A 17,894-nucleotide genomic window follows, 5' to 3' on the forward strand; every position below is an offset into this window, starting at 1 on the left:
AAAGGTAAAATTTAATTTTGTCCTTTATTTATATAAATATCTTTAGAAATAATTAATGACTAAATTTACAAATTCATCTTTATAATTAAGCTTATATTTCTTAATCTTTCTAGCATCTAGAAAAATAAATCCATTTTCTGCTCGTTCACTAGGAGATGTAGCTCTTGGATTCGTTAATGAGAAGAATGAGGTATTGTTATTTCTTTAAATATTAAAGAAATAGACTATCGATAAATCATTTAAACAATTACATGATTATATTTCTCTTATTTGAAATTTGTCAGACTTTCGTAACTTACATTAAAAGGCCTTTTATAACACGTTTAAGCCGGAAAGAAATTTCTAATATTTTTAAAAATATTATAAATTTGTTGATTTTTATATTGTAAATAAAATTCGTTTCTATATGTTATTTAAAATATCACAGATTCATTGTGGTAATAATTATTATATGGACAAAGTTAAATATGACGAAGAAGTCAATAAAGCCTGCGCAGCTAAACCTAAAGATCAGTATTGCAAATTTGTTAAAAATGTCACCAGCACTATCGTGGGTTTAGAAGCACTAAAGAATTGTAGCGTAACAGGACGTAAATGTAACAGATTACCGAATACTACACCAAAACAAAAAATTGATCCTGACAAATTATCTACAGTTTATGGTAAGTTTTATTAAAAAAATTAAAAGTATACATTAAAGAGTGCTCTCAGTTGCTCCTATGTTCGAAAATGTGCAAAATATATAAAAAAGAGTTACATTAGCATACTACTGGAATTCATTAAATTTGAAAGCTTTAAAATGCTTAAAAAAGAAAGCAGATTCAGAAGTGATCTCGTATATCTATGTTAAACTTTCATCTCGATAAGATTTTGACAATTTTTTAAAGCGTCGAATTTTACTCTTTGGTTTTTAGACTGTAAACTTTCATTTAGAGTTTTCTTTAGCTTTTTACATTATTCCATGACTGTATATTTTGTCAGACAAAATTGATCAATGTTACTTCCGGTATGGTATTTCAAAGTGGCGCATCCTTTGGGTGAGAAGCATTCTTAAAATTATAAGTGCTACAACTGTCTCCAACGGTGACGCTGGTAGCACCAATAATTGCCTTGAGGCGATGTTACACTTCTCGGTAGACAATTTTTAAGATTTTGTACAATGAAATACAAATATTTAATTATTTTTCAGGAATATTTGAATACTTTTTAACAAATGTTAAAAAGGTTGATCCTATTGAAATTGAAATAGCGCAAACCAAAGTGGGATAATACATCGCGTCGAAATATGCTGATTTGAATAGAAAACGTAGAACTACAAAGGAAAATAAAAATACTAAAAGAACCCAAGAAGCAGGCGAGGGTAGTGAAATAAGTGAACATTCTGAGGATGAGAACCCTCAAAACAAAGACCTTATGGATGAAGATGTTGGAAATTCCGATGAAAGTTCTGAGGAGGATGATGATAAATCAGAAAAGCATACTGATAACGAGGATGAAGAAGATGCAGAAGCTAAAAATTCTGAGGATGAGGATGAATCAGAAGATAACGATGAGAACAATGATGGCAATGATGGCAGTGAAAAATCACAGGAGGAATAATACTTTTTAATACAAAGATTTTAATTATAACTCTTGTTCAGTTTGTGAAAATATAAGATATGTTAAGGTTAATGTAAAATACAAACGATACATATTACTGTATTATATGTAACTATACATATGAAGATATGTAAATTATATTACAATATATAAAATGTCTTTAAAACCTGGAAAAAGTCACAAAGTACGTTCTGCTGCGTCGAAATCCCAGTGATTTTCGACGTTGCTACCACAAACCGTTCGTTTATTCTATTTCTCGCTGTATGTATAGCAACTATTTTGCGTTGACAACGTCAAAAATCAATAGACATTTCGACTTTCAGGAAACAAAAAATCCTACAAAATTAAATGTAGCTTCTATCACGAAATGTGCAAAACGTATCATTACGTTTTTATAGTATTGCCAGTTAAAAATCTATAAAAACTGAAAATGCAATAAAATTGTGAAAAACCTTGAAAAATCTCGTAAAATTTAATATAGCTCCTAACATGAAAATCGTCAAAAATCCAATTACATTTTTTATAGGTTTTACATTTAAAAAACTATAAAAATCAATTGCACAAAATACTGAGAAAAAGCAAATAACATTCATTTCTCTCGAGCGAGTAAAAACTTGAAAAATACATTTCACTTTTTATGAGGAAAAAGCGAAACGTACAAGCAGGGCAAATCTCTGAAAAATCTAGAAAAACCCAGTATAATTATAGCCAATTCCTGTAGTCAGAACCCTGGTAAAAATAACTTATTAAATCCGATTCAAAAGGTAATAGGTTGTAATTGGATTTCTTAATCGGAAATTATTCAATTAAAACCAATTTAATCGATTAAAATCTATTTAATCTGATTATAACTTTTAGTCGGTTTTAATCGGATTCAATCAGTTGTATTTTTCATCAAATATAACATTTTATTTAAAAACACAACTGTTTCAATCCGATTAAGTCCGACTAAAACTTATAATCAGATTAAATAGATTTTAATCGATTAAATAGGTTTTAATTCGATAATTTCCGATTAAGAAATCCAATTAAACCCTATTATCTTTCGAATCGGATTTAATAAGTTATTTTTACCAGGGAAGCGCCAAAAGTCTGATTAATTTTCTTATAGTACCCTGGTAGAAATTCGAAAATTTAAAATGGGCTGTAAACTATGAAATGGCTATGAGAAATAGCCTAGTCATAGCTTGTGATGAAACGCTTTTTCTCCCATTTCTTGAGCATTTGTTGGAATGAACATAACCTTAAATCTTTCGTATTGATGTTATTCCTTGTGTCGTACACTAATTTCAAAGAGGCTTACGGATTTTAATCGATTTCCAAACGGTTTACACAATTAACAGTTAATTAGAGTTATACAAGCACGACATACGAAGATATTCGCGATTTTCTTATTTTTTCACTTTTTTGACCCGACTTATTTTGCGTAGTACTTTCGTAGCCATCAACTAGCTATCACCTGTGCTTTGCTTTAGACAATGAAATCTACTTTTACAAGCTTGAAAATTCCTTGTAAGACGGTATGACTCTGGTTCTTACTCCAATAAATGCGTAAAAATTATCCGAAAAAGTGTTTCATCGCTGGTCGAAAAATGGACCTATTTTTCGCCCATCTCTAGTAATACGTGGTATGTTGTAGCTTTAAACTTATATCGATTTCTACCAGGGTATTATCTGTTGAAAACCATAAAAATAAACTATATTATATATCAAGAGAGAGCCAATAGACATTGCAAAAATGTAGTCGAAAATGAAACGAGTATGGCAAGTTACATAGTAAGTATCTTGAGAGTTGTGCCTGATTGATCATTATATAAGTTAAACTTTAAGTTATGTTAGCCCTTTGACGAACAAAACAATTTTTTGTACTATTACTAATAATTACTATAATTACTAAACTATAATTTCTCTGTATGAAACTCTTGTTATTCCTATCTTTACTTATTGTTGTCAAATATGGCGTCCTTATCAAAATTACTTTATTAGGTTTATTGAATCTGTTCAGCATAGATTCCTTAGGTTGTGCGCAAGGCTAATAAAAAAAACTATGCATCGCTATGAACATAATTATTCTAGCATAATGAAAAGTCTACATATTTGCTCCATTCAATCGCTATTTGACTATCATGATGCACTACTATCATTTTGAGTGATTAAAGGTTTAGTTAATGTTTCTGACAAAACATACTCATCTCATGTTTACAAATAGATTTGTAGCTTACAATCTAAGTAATCCTAATACTCTACAAGAAACAACATGTAATTGCAATCAATTATTTTACGCCACTAAAAATAGGCTTCCTTGAACATGGAACTCGACCCCGTTATATATTAGAGAACTACATATTAATGCTTTCAAACATCAAATAGTATCTCTAATGCTAGCTTATGAATAAAAATTGATTTTATATGTAATTCCTTGATCTCTGTGAAGACTGCTTATTAACCTTATATTATAAGTTTACTTTTGTTAAGGGCTCACACCCGTATATAAATAAATAAATAAATAAATAAATAAAATAAATAAAAATATCAGCAAATATTCAGTATATTCAATTTAAAGTAGTATATTATGGTACATGTGATCTGAGTGGCACTTAGTTACACAGCGCATAATTAGCAGTACCATGTAATAAAATGCCAATTTTTGTTATACAACTATTGTATAGTATTTAAATGTACAAGAAATTTGCTTGGCGCACGTTGCGCGCTTTGATTTTTTTTTTGTTGAACTGTTTAAAGTTGCTCCCTATTTCCATTATACCCACCAATGAAATTTTTTTATTCTTTGATAACACTGAATTGGCCCATGTTTGCCTTTGATTCGATACTATCGAAATCTTTCTTTAAGTTATGTCACGACTATCCATGAGATAAGTGTGAACTTAGCTCAAGCAGTAACATAAGATTTCAAATACTGTATGAAAGCTGTAATAAGAGATGTCTCTATAAGAGAGATATATATCACTTATATGATAGCAAAAAGCTTCATTTCTAGCATACAACATGCCAAAGTACAAAAAATAATAAGTTAAGAATGTTCTGATATTTTTTTAAGGTAGTACTACCCAAAAGTGATTGACCGTTCAGAATTTGATAAAATTTGGTATGCTGTTAGATATTGATAAGATAAACACTCAATTAAAATTTGGTGAAGGTTTGGAATCTGTGACGAAAGTTCTAAATATTTCAATTTGCGAAAATCTGCACTTTTCGAGTAATTGCTTGATTTCACAAAACAGATCATTCAGAATTTACCCAAACTTTGCAAATTAGTAGATAAACATGTAATGAATAAGTTGATACCTCAAAAATCTAAACTTGGAACGCGTGAGCATAGTAATAAAGACATAAAAGTTCAAAAATGTACACTTAACCTCAAAAATATGAGTCAAATCAGCTTCTGTCTGAAACTTTTTATTGATAATTACGGTAAATAAAATTGTTTGACGAGAATGTTTAATTATTATTTTATGTAACTTTATTTATGCAACTTCTATTATTATGTGTATCTCGCAAATAAACAAAATATAAAAAGTGGACTTGTTTTGAATACCACAGTATGGGTAGTACTACCTTAACTTTATTTGTAGTTTTAATTCGATATTTATGGAATTGCTTCATTTTTAAGGCATTTTTGTAGTTGCCAGTTTATAAAAAGCATACATGGATTTTAGAATAACCATTTAGCCTAGTAGAAATAATTGCGTGTGACGTAAGAGTTATATAAATGTGACAAGAGTGCAACAAAAGTGTAATGAAACCATAAGTTTTTGTCGTAGTCGGGACAAGATGTAACAAAATATATACAAATTATGATAGTTTGTCATAGTTTTGTCATTGCTTCTCTATTATTGTTTTTGCATTTTCTATTTGATTATGACACACATTTGTAGCATTTTTGTAATGCATATAAATTATTCATATTTAGCACATATAGGAGTAGAAAATTTATAATATTGTATTTATACTATTGTAACGCTTTTATACAATTATGTAACGCTTTTTTCAGAAAATTATAATTTCATATATTATTTAGAACAGTTTTAAAATACATTAGTTACACTTTTAGAACAGGTATCTCACACTTATTCATACTTTTTACAAATACTCAATTTTTGGACCAAACGTAAGTATACAAAAGTGTGACAGAGCTGTTAAAAAAATGTGACCTACTCAATAAAAAAGTGTGATATAAGTATTATAAAATGTCCTAACTATGACAAAATCTCACGTTTTTATCATTATAAAATTTTTAATTCTACTACTTAGGGTATAGAGCTAAAAATTAAAAAAAATACTAAGTCCCTGACACTCAGACTTTATTTTTTATTTACATCTAACGATATAAAACTAAAAATCCAAATGAAAAAGATTGACCCTATCCTTCCTTATAACTGAAAAATTTAAATAATATAAAAAATGAAACTGTAAATTATTTTGGGCGAAAAGCATTATTAAAAATAGAAACAAAATATCAATTATTTATTTTGTAACAAAAATGATTAAAATGGCTTAGTTTCTTTAAACATGTATTAAACATATATATAATTCAACATGTAGTTTTCTTTAAATATTATTCACACCAAATCTATTATACTAGAAATTATCTTAATGATTTTTACTTTATAAGAACAACAGAATTACTAACTTTTCATTAATGCTTTTTGCGAAACAGATATTGATGGAGGCTTGTCCATAGAGTTAAGAATAGATCCAAGTAAATCCATTTTTTTACTTGTGTTATGTAGTTCTTTTTACTCTTTTTCTTAATAAAAAACATCAATAGATTTTTTTATCAATTTAAACATAAGTTGACTGTCTAACTGTGTAGCGTAAAACTGTGATAGTATGATGAAGAAATTACATATATACTAAAAGGTCTACAATAACTCAAGAACAACAGTTAACAAGGAATGATAAGCAATAGTGCATTGTTAGATGTTGTTATGTGACTTTATTATCAACTATTCATAAGTTAATAACCTACAAATAAATTTTACATTTATATGCATTTATTTGTATTACTATAGGTCCGGGAAGTTGGAACCCAGAATTATATATTTTAACTTTATAATAATTTAGTTTTATCAAATCGTCTGCGCATTAAAAATTATAAAGAAAACCTTGGTAACTGTTGTTTGTGCGTGTTCGCGTTTTCGAGAAATATCGAAATCAAAATTGAGTGCTACGAGCTAGCACACAAAAAATGAAATCCGCTTTTCGCTCAAAAAAGGCAGAATTCAATATGTTTATTTATCCCTATCGACTGCGCGTCTCACGCGCAGATGACACTTAAAAGGTTTAATCAAATAACTTATATCTCTGTAAATAAATAAATAATATTTTTCTGTTTTCGTTTCCCGGGTGCTGAGAAGAGTGTGCCTGAGTTGGTACGATTGCTTTAGCACACCCTGCTAAAAATGACCAATTAGACCCGATTAATGCCGATTCCATTTTGATCGGTTCTAATCGAATTTAATTGAGATAATAGAGCAGTACGACTACTAGTTAATTGGTATTAATCGGGTTTAATTGGAAGTCGGTCCGAATACATAAAACCCAGATTTCTTTTAATTGGAACAAATCCCGCGTAAAAATATTATATGAGATCTCATGACTGAAATTCGTACTGAGATCTACATGAGATCTATATGAGATCTATATAAGATCGCATATGAGATCTCATATGAGATGTTTGTCTAATCTAATTATCAGCTGATTGTCATCTGCTTTTTTCAGGGATAATCGCTTGTAATCGGAATCGATCACGTGTGATCGGGATTATTTGGTTGTTATAGTGGTGCAAATGTAATCGTGTTTTGAAGGATTAGTGTTTGTGTCTATGATAATCGGTTGTAATCGGAATTGGTTCAAAATCAGTACTCAACCAATATTGTATGATCAGAATTGATCGGTTCTAATATTGTTGTTCTAAACTTAACCGTGTTTAAAAAATTAGTGTTGGGGTCGGTAATAATCAGTTATAATCGGAATTGATTAAAATTGGTATTCAACTGACATTTTATGATTGCGCACTATCTGGATTCTGTCATTGGTCAAGTGATACCCTGGCGAAAAAAATCACGTGATTAATATTTGTTTATATTGAAATAAATTGTTTATTTTCTATCTGAATATTTTATAATTATTCAGATGGAAAATAAACAATTTATTTAAATATAAACGAATATTTAAATTTTGCGAGTGACTTTTGACGTGATTTTACACGTGATAAATCACTCCAAATAATCACGTGATAAATTACGTGATATATCACGTGATAAATAAAGTGATTTATCGTGCGATTAATTATGCGATTATTCACGTGATACACATTAATGCGTCGTGATTTTTTTGCTACCACATTATTAGGGTATACGCTATAATTAAAAAGTGATAAATACGAAATATTGCTTCAACATTATTTAATATTGCCATTGAAAATATTGATATACCATTTTCCATGTTATCCCCTCTAAAAAAAGTAATGGCCTATGTTTTGAAGCATTTGTTGTAAAGCATTTAATACCTGACTCTGGTTGCCATGGTGTATTGGGTTATGAAGCGACATCTGTGTTGAATCGCGCCAACATTTAAAATGCAATTTCAATTATAACAATAAAATCATTATTTTCTAAAATCATTCTGAATCGAAAATTTGAATTTAGCATTTTCAGCGGCTTTAATTTTCCCGTATCACTTTTTAAAGAAAGGATTGTAAAATTTTAAGTGAAGTTTTAGAGGTCAAGTAAGGCTGCGATTAGATGGAGTCTGGCAATCTTAAGAATGGCAGATTGGAAAGACCGCGAGATTTAAATTTAACGTCAAAAGTATAAAAAAGTCATCATCATAAATATTGTGATCCACCTTAGGAAAAGTTTTTGTATTATTTTAAAAAACAGCATTCAGTTTTTACAAATATGTAAGTAAAATATTATGAATCCAAGATAGAATGTCAATATGAATATCTTGCGACATCCGCCATTTTGAGGTTATGAAATTTACAAGCATATTTTCGAAAAAATTATTATTTGCCGATGCGTTAACATGATTATTCATGTAAATATTATAATATCTACCCATAAAGTGGATCACAATATTAACGATGATGACTTTTTTATACTTTTGACGTTGAATTTAAATCTCGCGGTCTCTCTAATCTAACATTCTTAAGATTGCCAGACTCCATCTAAACGGAGCCTTACGAACTGGGCAACAAAACTGAGCGAGCGTGTAGCGCGCTGGGCTGCCATGCTGGACTTTGCTAGTTTTTGAAAAACACTACATCTTCTCGGGTTCGCAAGTTTACCACCAGATGTCTCGTCGGCATCGTTCAGTTGCCAATTCTTATCTTATCTCAAATCTCGTTCGTAGTTCGTACTCCTCCTCCTTATACATATCTAATTTTCAACTCTTCATGTTGCTGTAAAATCATTTTCCAACCTGGCATTTGGAATTTGATATTTTTTTGTACAAACAAATTATTTAGTTTCAATTTGTTTTTTTTTTACAAAAAGTAAATTACATAATAAAAATAATAAATATTTACATTAATATTATTAATTTTAAACGTAATTATACATTTTTAATAAATCATCTTTTATTATAAACTAAATTAAAAAAGCTATATTATCATTCCATTATACCTGTATATTAGTAAGATAACTCTTTGTAAGTAAGATGAAATTTATTGTCTATACAGATTTACCCATTAATAAATATAACTTGAATTATATATCAAATGTTTGTTTATTTTAGTGCACAATGGATGAAGAGTATGATGCGATTGTTTTGGGTACAGGTTTAAAAGAATGCATTTTGTCAGGTATGTTGTCTGTTAGTGGTAAAAAAGTATTGCATATAGATCGAAACAAATATTATGGAGGTGAATCAGCTTCAATTACACCCCTAGAAGACTTGTTTAGGTATGTCAAATAGCATGAGTTTTTTTTTTCGTAAAAATTTTATTATTACGTTGTGTCTATTTGCACCACTAATTCACGTAGATCCATGTAAATCCACGTAATTACGTGTTTAAAAATTGACTTCATTGACGACTTTTCCACTTGGATTTACGTGGATGAAGTACAGACACGTTAATTAAGAAAACAAAGTTTTTCCAATTTAACATTTGGCCATTTTTCTAGAGTACGTTTGCGAAGAGTGTGCCTGAGTGGGTATGATTGCTTTAGCACATCTGAGCAAGAAAATCAATTACTTAGTGACTTGTAATTTACGTTTCTTTTGCAAAGAGTAAATCTGTGTACTCTTGCTTTAGCATACTGATCTTTTCACTCAGATGTGCTAAAGCAATTATATCCACTCAGGCACAATCTTTACAAACGTACACGTACACGGGTTGAATATTTTCCACAGGGAAAACCCGTGTACGATGTATGTACACAGGTGGGTGTACGTAGACAATGCCTAAAAAATTACGTGCCCTTACGCAGAAAATTTACGTGTCTGTATTTCATCCACGTAAATCCAAGTGTAAAAGTTGTTATCGAAGTCAATTTTTAAACACGTAATTATGTGGATTTACGTGTATTAGTGGTGGATAGATAAGCTACTTTTTGTGCTTTTGAGGAAAAAAATTTCAATGATGAGACTTATTAGTATGATTGGAACGTGATTTGGTACAAGTTATTTAACACGTACCAAACACGTACAAATATGCGTTTATATGAGATAAAATGCTAATGATAATCAGCTGATTATCAAGTGATAATCATCAAAAATTTGTTAACCTTCAGCATATTTTTACGAAGTTTTTTTAAATTAATAAAATTTATACAATTCATAAATGAGGGCCTAATGCGGTGTTATCATCCAGATGATAGTATCGAGTTATGTCTCTATATTCAGAAATGTTACTTACAGTCTAAAAGTCTATGACTAAAAATAAATGACCTAAGTCTGTTATTTGTTTGTTTTTCTTTTAGAGCATTTAACAGAATCACATCGATTATAAGTTGTTGTGAAATAGGTTAAAAGGCAAAAAAGGCTCAAAAAGCCACTAGCACATAAAAAGCTCATTTGAAAATTGTCTTGCGTCATTATGTCAGTCAAAATCTGAAAACCAGACTTATTAACTTATTTTTTAAGTTTATGCTAGCTTCAGGATAAAATAGTATAACAAAATGTAAAAAATTGTAAGCGTAATAGTATATAAGAAAATGGCAACTTTTTTATTTTCTTACTTCTGCTTCATCCTTTTACTTTCTCTTACAATTTCTTATGCATTGTTACATTTTATTATAAAATTAATAATTAAAAAAATATATTGACTATATAAGGCGGTAAAATAATATATGTAATAAAATGTAAAAAAAAAGGTAACAAATCTGAAAATATAAGAAAGTGTACAAAAACGTATGAGAAAAAAGGTCCGAAATCCAACAAAAAGGTACAGTTTCTTACATTTTCTTACATTTGTTTACGTTTTATTACAATTTATTACAATTTATTACATTTTTTTTCCACGAGGGATATTGCACGTTTTGTAAAAGGTTCCAAAGTGTACCAAAGTTGGGAAAATTTGTGAAAAACTATTCAAATTTTAACATTATGGCATGTTATGACTCACTTATTGCACAGTAAAGATAAATGTTAAATTTTGTGGTACATTTTGGCACACTATGCCACACTAAAGGGTTGACTGAAAATAAAAAAGTGAGGTAGGATCCAACCTGGGTCTTTGGAATGCCAGTCAAGTACCTAATCACCTGAGCTAATTTTTTATATAGTTTATGTAGATAAATGTATATAACGTTACATATATAAATTTATAATCAATTGTACACACACACACACATATATATATATATATATATATATATATATATAATGTTTAAGACTAGTACAAGGACTTTTGTCAAGTACTCATCATAAATATGAAAGTGCCTCAATGTGGAACACTGTTCTAAACTATGCGTGTACCTACCAAGCTATGCCAAACTGTACCACTCTGTGACAAGAAAGGAAGGTTTTCTGAAAAATTCATGCGTGCCAACCCTGTTAAAAATAAATACATATTTTTTGTATGTATCTTTAGTACGTACTAAAAACATGTAATTTGCCTGATAATACGTATTAAAAATATGTACTGATTTGGGACTGACTATTTAAAATATATTAAATATAAATATAAGTATTTGATGTGGCCATAAATGGAAGTACTATAAGGATAATAACACTATTTATGGATACATCAAATACGTATATTTAGATTTAATAAATATTTAAAATAACTAAAGATACATACAAAAAATATGTATTTATTTTTAACAGGGAAAGTATACCAAAGTGTGCTATACTGTGTCAAAAAAAAAGTTTGTTTCTGGAAATTCCATGTGTGCCAAAGTGTATTATATATAGGAATTTGAATACTCTGGTATACTTTTGCACACTTCGGCACATTTTGACATATTTTGGAACACTTGGGCACACTTTAGCATAAAATCTGTTTCCACCAGGGTGGGGTTCTGCCTTTAACCTAATCTCATAACAGTAAGTTAAAGTTATCAACAAATATTTTAATTAAATAGCTGATAAAAAATTCTCTTCTAAAATTAAGAATCCATCACTTTTTTAAGAACGTAAAGAATAGGGCCTATTTTAAGATAAGAAATCAACAGTTTTCTCAATTTCTGCAAACAGTAGGCTTTTGTCATTTTGGCTGACACCCATATTTATACTTTTGGCTATAAACATTTATTTTCAATAAGAATCAACTATTTTTTTGACTTTTTAATTTATTTTTGACATAAAAGACATAGTTTATAAAGGTTACATTGTTTTTGAGTGTTGCTGTGGCCAATATAGCATATGTGAAATAAAATATAGTATGCGTTTACAAAGTTTTAAGCATGTAACTTTTGATTTTTAAACAATTGTGTAAATATGAAAGGACTGTAAGAGGTTATATTAACTATCTTTGAGTTTTTAATTTCCGCAGAGTAATTTTCATGCACATGTGCAGACTTTTTCTTGGCGCTAATAAAATAGATTTAATCTGATAGACTTTATCAAGGGGCACAATAGCACCCCGATAGCAAGTATGAGTTGAACACTGTGCTGTTAGGAGCACCGCAATCCAATATACTTGAAAATTGCTTTTTAACCTATTTGTGTTACTGATTTTATCAATATTTTATTCGAACTGTTGTTGACGCATATATGTATAAGGCAGCCAATCTAAAATATTAGTGTTTTGCACTAAAACAAAACATGTATTATTTGTTAAACCGGTACACGGTATCCTTATGAGAGAAGCTACTGGTTTTATCACCTCAGACTTTGTTCTTTTTGCTTATTTTCGTGCTTTTATAGCTTTTCGTTTAAGATCCATTAGATCATCATCACAAAGTGAATGCGTCTAGCTTTATAGGATTCTCACTTATTCAGTAAGATCCTTACCAGGATACCGTGTACCGGCTCCACATATAGGCTAGATACGTACTGCAGCGCCACACATGAAGCGGGAGAATGTGATACTTTACCACCCCCTAAGTCGCAATGTTCGTGTATAAAATACATTTGTTTCAACTTTTTCCGTCATTTGTGCACCTAGTTTATACAAATGTAGTGCAGATACTGATATAGTAATTGAAACTGGATTCCAGAAGGTGACCCATTTCATTATATTTAATCCAGAAGGTTTAAAAAAAGCCAAACAACTATATGAAAGCGATCATGTTTGCTATGTAGAGGAGTACCAGTGCAATGGAGTGAGTCAGCTGATTGAAGGCTATGTTATCAGACAAACGTCGGTATGCTCAGCCCCATATAAAGTGCAATTGCAAGTAAGTACTTTAAATTATGGATTCAGATTATCACAATAATATTCTAGAAATTATATAACCTTCGTATGTACCTTTGCAGCTGAGTTCATCATGCCATGTCACAGTCGTTACCTGTCAGTGTGTTGCCAATAAAAGTGGCAAATGTAAACATGTTTGCGCACTCATCCACTTCATTAATAATAACTTTACGTACATTCTACTTATTAAATTGTTAAGTCACAATTCCGATCTATAATTAATTATTGAAGTTTACTTACTTGGGTTTAACTGCTTGGGATGGAAACTCTGCTGCTGTGCTGTAGTCAGGCTTATACAGGATGGATATATTCAATAGAAAAACACTTGTAGTTGATTGACTTTCACGATTTATTCAAGATAAAGTTCTATAGGTATCGGGATCGCAACTTAAGGGGTCAAGCCTGGGTTAAATCCTGCAAAAAAACAAAAAGAAATTCTACTTACCAAAAAATTTTTGATTTAATGTAATTTGAAAAAAAAAAGTTCTATTGAAAATATATAAAATATACACCATTTTTATCGAAAAAAAAACATGTATATACCTTGTAAAATTATTGACCAAAATTCATGACATTTTACTATATAAATAAGTGTTTTGAAAGATCCGGACCGTCTTCTTTACTCTATACGGGCTTAAAATGTACCTTAAACATGCCCCCTCGGGCCGATCGAGAGACATTGCTAAAAAATATAAATCAAATACTGCTAGCAACAAAATTTGTTGCTAGCAATGTTTAATTGATATTTTTTAGATTACAAAATTTGTTGCTAACTATATTTAATTCATATTTTTTAGAAATGTCTCTCGATCGGTCCGAGGGGGCATGTTTAAGGTATACTTTAAGCCCGGATAGAGTAAAGAAGACGGTCCGGATCTTTCAAAAAGCCGTGGCAAGTGACTGAAAACACTTATTTATATAGTGAAATGTCATGAATTTTGGTCAATGATTTTACAAGGTTACATATACATGTTTTTTTTCGATAAAAATGGTGTATATTTTATATATTTTCAATAGAATTTTTTTTTTCAAATAACATCAAATCAAAAAATTTTTGGTAAGAAGAATATCTTTTTGTTTTTGTTGTAACAGTGTTTAAATACACGTATACATGTGTGTGTGCGTGTGTGTATATATATATATATATATATATATATATATATATATATATATATATATATATATATATATATATATATATATATATATATATATATATATATATATATATATTACGTATGATTGTGTGAGTGGCGCTATGAGCGCGAGGTATAAAAGCGTACGACGCGCGCGAGTCTCTATGAGTATCCGCACGCACCTAATAGAGAGAACATTAAATATACCAGATATAATTGTATATACGAGTGTCTTTATTTCTCGCCCTTTCCACTTACACCCTCCAATAATACTACAACAAGTTATGGGCCCAGGGTCCCAACGACTAAACAGGGTGTACCGCTAGTTTACGAATAAAACGCAGTGTTTGAGCGTTCGTAAGTGGAACCGACAGTGGCAGAACCGTTGCGAAAAGCACTCAAGATTCGAACACAAGTGCGACCGAAATGGCGGCCAACAGAGGTAAAAATTTGGCCTTGCTCCAGAGCATTGAACGCCTATCCGGTGCAGAAAACTATCACGACTAGGCAGTTCTGATGAAGGCTTACCTGGAGCACGATGATCTCTTTGATGTAATAGTGGCACCTGCTGGCAACACTCTCAGCACCAACGCTACTAAGAAAAGACTCGCGCGAACAAAAATCATTCTCTCGGTGGATCGTGTGGTATTAAGTTAAATAGAGAATCTGGAATGTCCGAAGCAAATTTGGGAGACGCTGAAAAGGACCTACGCGAGCAAAAGCTTATACCGAAAAACCAGCTTGATAATTGAATACACAAAGATCCGTTTAGAAGACTGTAGCTCCGCGGAGCAATACATCGACCGTATAACAACAGTACATCAGAAGCTGAAAGACATTGGAAAAGATCAAAAATACTTCTCAAGGTCAAGTGGCAAAACGAAGAAGCTAAACCCGAAGAGGTAGGACTCTATACTCACAATCAAAACAAACACGCTTACCGCAGAGGCAGTCAATATAGGAGAGGAACCAATTCAAAATCCCAATTTAGCAATGTACGCTGTTATCGCTGTAATCAACGCGACCACATTTCAAGGAACTGTACCTTGCCAGATAAGCGCCAGCAAAATAACCATCACGCAAATCACGCGAGCCATGATGACGACCAGGATAGCTGCGACGAGCATGATGACCAAGTTGCGGCTTTTGCCTTTACCGCAAAAAATCAATTAAGTCTAGACGATTGGATCGTCGACTCCGGAGCCTCTCGTCACATGTGCCACGATCGCAGTGCGTTTGTAAAAATTAGAAACTCGCATCTGGCAAGTATAACCGTGGCAAATAGAGAGAAGGTCACTGTAAAGGGTGAAGGCGATGTAGTCATGAAGTTGAAGGACGGAACACCGATAAGACTACTAAATGTCTTGTTCATCCCCGACATCGCCGCAAACCTCATCTCCGTCAGTGCAATACACAAAAATGGGTATAGCGCCGATTTCACGCTATCCGGATGTAAAATCAAGACCAATAAAGGAAAAGTGATCCTAAACGCAGAAATGAAAAACGGCGTGTATAAGGTGCCCTACGTTCGAAACAACGCGACAGTCGATAAAGAAGAGAGGCAGCCGAACAAAAAGCTGAGTTCCCCCTGCAACCACCAGGCGGCACTAGTAATACCTGATAGAACTCAAAACATGCGCCTATGGCACAGGCGTCTAGCGCATTTAAATTTCAACAATGTAAAGCAACTCAGCTACGGAGCGGCATTCGGCATAAAAATAGAACCCGGAACAACCGAGCAGTGCGATGTATGTGCGTTGGCAAAAATGTGTAAAAAGCCGTTCAGAGAAAACGAGAAGAGAGCAAGTGAGATATTGGAGTTAGTGCATACCGACCTGTGTTACATAACCCCAAAATCGATCGGGAATGCCACATACTTCCTAACGTTTTTGGACGACTACAGCAGAAGAGTTTTTGTCTATTTCTTGAAGAGTAAAGACGAAGTATACAAGAGCTTCGTACATTTCAAAAACTACGTTGAGAACGAGACGGGAAAGAAGATAAAGTATCTCCAGAGCGATAACGGAACGGAGTACCAAAATTCGAGGATGAAGCAGCTGTTGGAGAATTCAGGTATCCAACAGAGACTCAGCATACCAGGCAACCCTCAGCAAAACGGAAGAGCTGAGAGGATTAATAGGATTCTAATAGATAAGGCTCGGTGCATGATCTTGGATGCAGGACTACCAAAAACCTTCTGGGCTGAAGCCGTCGCAACCTCTGCCTACATCAATAATCGCACTCCAAAACGCTGCATAGGTGACAAGACTCCACACGAACTATGGACAGGCAACAAACCAGACTTATCCCACCTAAGGATTTTTGGCTGCAAAACTATGGTACACATACCACAGACAAAGAGAGATAAAATGGACGCGAAGGCTACCCAGTGCATCTTCATCGGCTATTGCTCTGACAGAAAGGGCTATAGAGTATGGGACCCGTCAGCAAGAAAGGTCACAGACAGCAGAGACGTGACCTTCCATGAAAACTGCGACTCACCAGTAGCTCATTAACATTTTATGTCATATAAACGCATATTTATAACTATCAGCTTTAATAAAAATATTAAGCTGATATCACCTGATAATCAGCTGACGTTTTAGCATGATTATCAGCTGATTACCCTGCTAAAAAAAGTTAATAGAAGTTGATAGAAATCAATAAGATTTTTTTATCGACTTTGAGTCTAACTTTTAATGCCATTTTTTGCATTAGAACTTGATAAAACGCGATAACATCGATATAAGTCGATAAAATTCTATATGAAAAAATTCAATAGAAATACATGGAAGTTTAAGAAGATTGAGTCTATTTTAACTGTGATTTTTCATATAGAATTTTATCGACTTATATCGATGTTATCGCGTTTTATCAAGTTCTAATGCAAAAAATGGTATTAAAAGTTAGACTCAAAGTCGATAAAAAATCTTATTGATTTCTATCAACTTCTTTTAACTTTTTTTAGCAGGGTATAAGCTGATTAATTATTAGTTGATTGTCATCTGATTTTTTTCAGTAGGGTTGTTATTAGAAAAACTGTTTAATATACTTTAAAGTACGTTTCAATTGCTGAGTGTGATTAAACTTTGTAACTTTTTCGTTTCCCAGTTCTGATCCTGCTGTAAAATATGGGAGGCGTACTTAGACACTTAACTTTAATAAAAAACCCTTCGAGCAACGCCTGCACATCACTGATCGCACCTCAGGACTGCGCTTCCTCGTCGACACCGGTTCAGCAGTCTCCTTGCTGCCCCGCTCTTTCGTCAAGCGACAGTCCCAGCGTGGCCCGCAGCGCAGCTAATACCTTGTCCATCGATACCTTCGGCGCA

General features: G+C 31.9%; 3 protein-coding genes across 15 annotated transcripts in view; 2 read left to right on the forward strand and 1 right to left on the reverse strand.

Moving 5' to 3' along the window:
- Window positions 1-2,056, forward strand: part of LOC103317086 — a 3,703-nt gene extending 1,647 nt beyond the window's left edge. The window contains exons 1-4 of the mRNA XM_031925146.2: window positions 1-4; window positions 114-190; window positions 428-662; window positions 1,190-2,056. The exon at window positions 1-4 is cut by the window's left edge and continues 1,647 nt beyond it. Coding sequence (XP_031781006.1) covers window positions 1-4; window positions 114-190; window positions 428-662; window positions 1,190-1,269 — 396 coding nt within the window. The 3' untranslated portion in view covers window positions 1,270-2,056. The remainder of the gene's footprint in view (window positions 5-113; window positions 191-427; window positions 663-1,189) is intronic.
- LOC100114711 (sperm-associated antigen 7 homolog) overlaps window positions 1-14,539 on the reverse strand; it is a 313,215-nt gene extending 298,676 nt beyond the window's left edge. For 3 of the 12 annotated variants that reach the window (XR_004226823.2, XM_031924488.2, XM_031924189.2), the window contains exon 1: window positions 6,251-7,250. Coding sequence is in view for 2 of the 12 variants with exons in the window: in XM_031924488.2 (XP_031780348.1) it covers window positions 6,251-6,329 (79 nt within the window). In the remaining 10 variants the exon portion in view is untranslated. Of the gene's footprint in view, window positions 1-6,250; window positions 7,251-13,666; window positions 13,908-13,969; window positions 14,025-14,395 lie in introns of those variants that run through there. The other 9 variants (XM_031924272.1, XM_031924370.1, XM_031924248.2 and 6 more) reach the window with 7 other exon arrangements.
- The window catches only part of LOC100117809 (rab GDP dissociation inhibitor beta), a 139,690-nt gene continuing 130,638 nt past the window's right edge, over window positions 8,843-17,894 (forward strand). The window contains exons 1-2 of one of the 2 annotated variants that reach the window (XM_031924854.2): window positions 8,843-9,273; window positions 9,361-9,527. In XM_031924854.2, the coding sequence (XP_031780714.1) occupies window positions 9,367-9,527 (161 nt within the window). In that variant the 5' untranslated portion in view covers window positions 8,843-9,273; window positions 9,361-9,366. Of the gene's footprint in view, window positions 9,274-9,360; window positions 9,528-13,234; window positions 13,410-17,894 lie in introns of those variants that run through there. The other variant, XM_031924885.2, reaches the window with a different exon arrangement.

The sequence above is a fragment of the Nasonia vitripennis genome (genome assembly GCF_009193385.2).
Source record: "Nasonia vitripennis strain AsymCx chromosome 1 unlocalized genomic scaffold, Nvit_psr_1.1 chr1_random0002, whole genome shotgun sequence".
NCBI classification, from domain to species: Eukaryota; Metazoa; Arthropoda; class Insecta; order Hymenoptera; family Pteromalidae; genus Nasonia; species Nasonia vitripennis.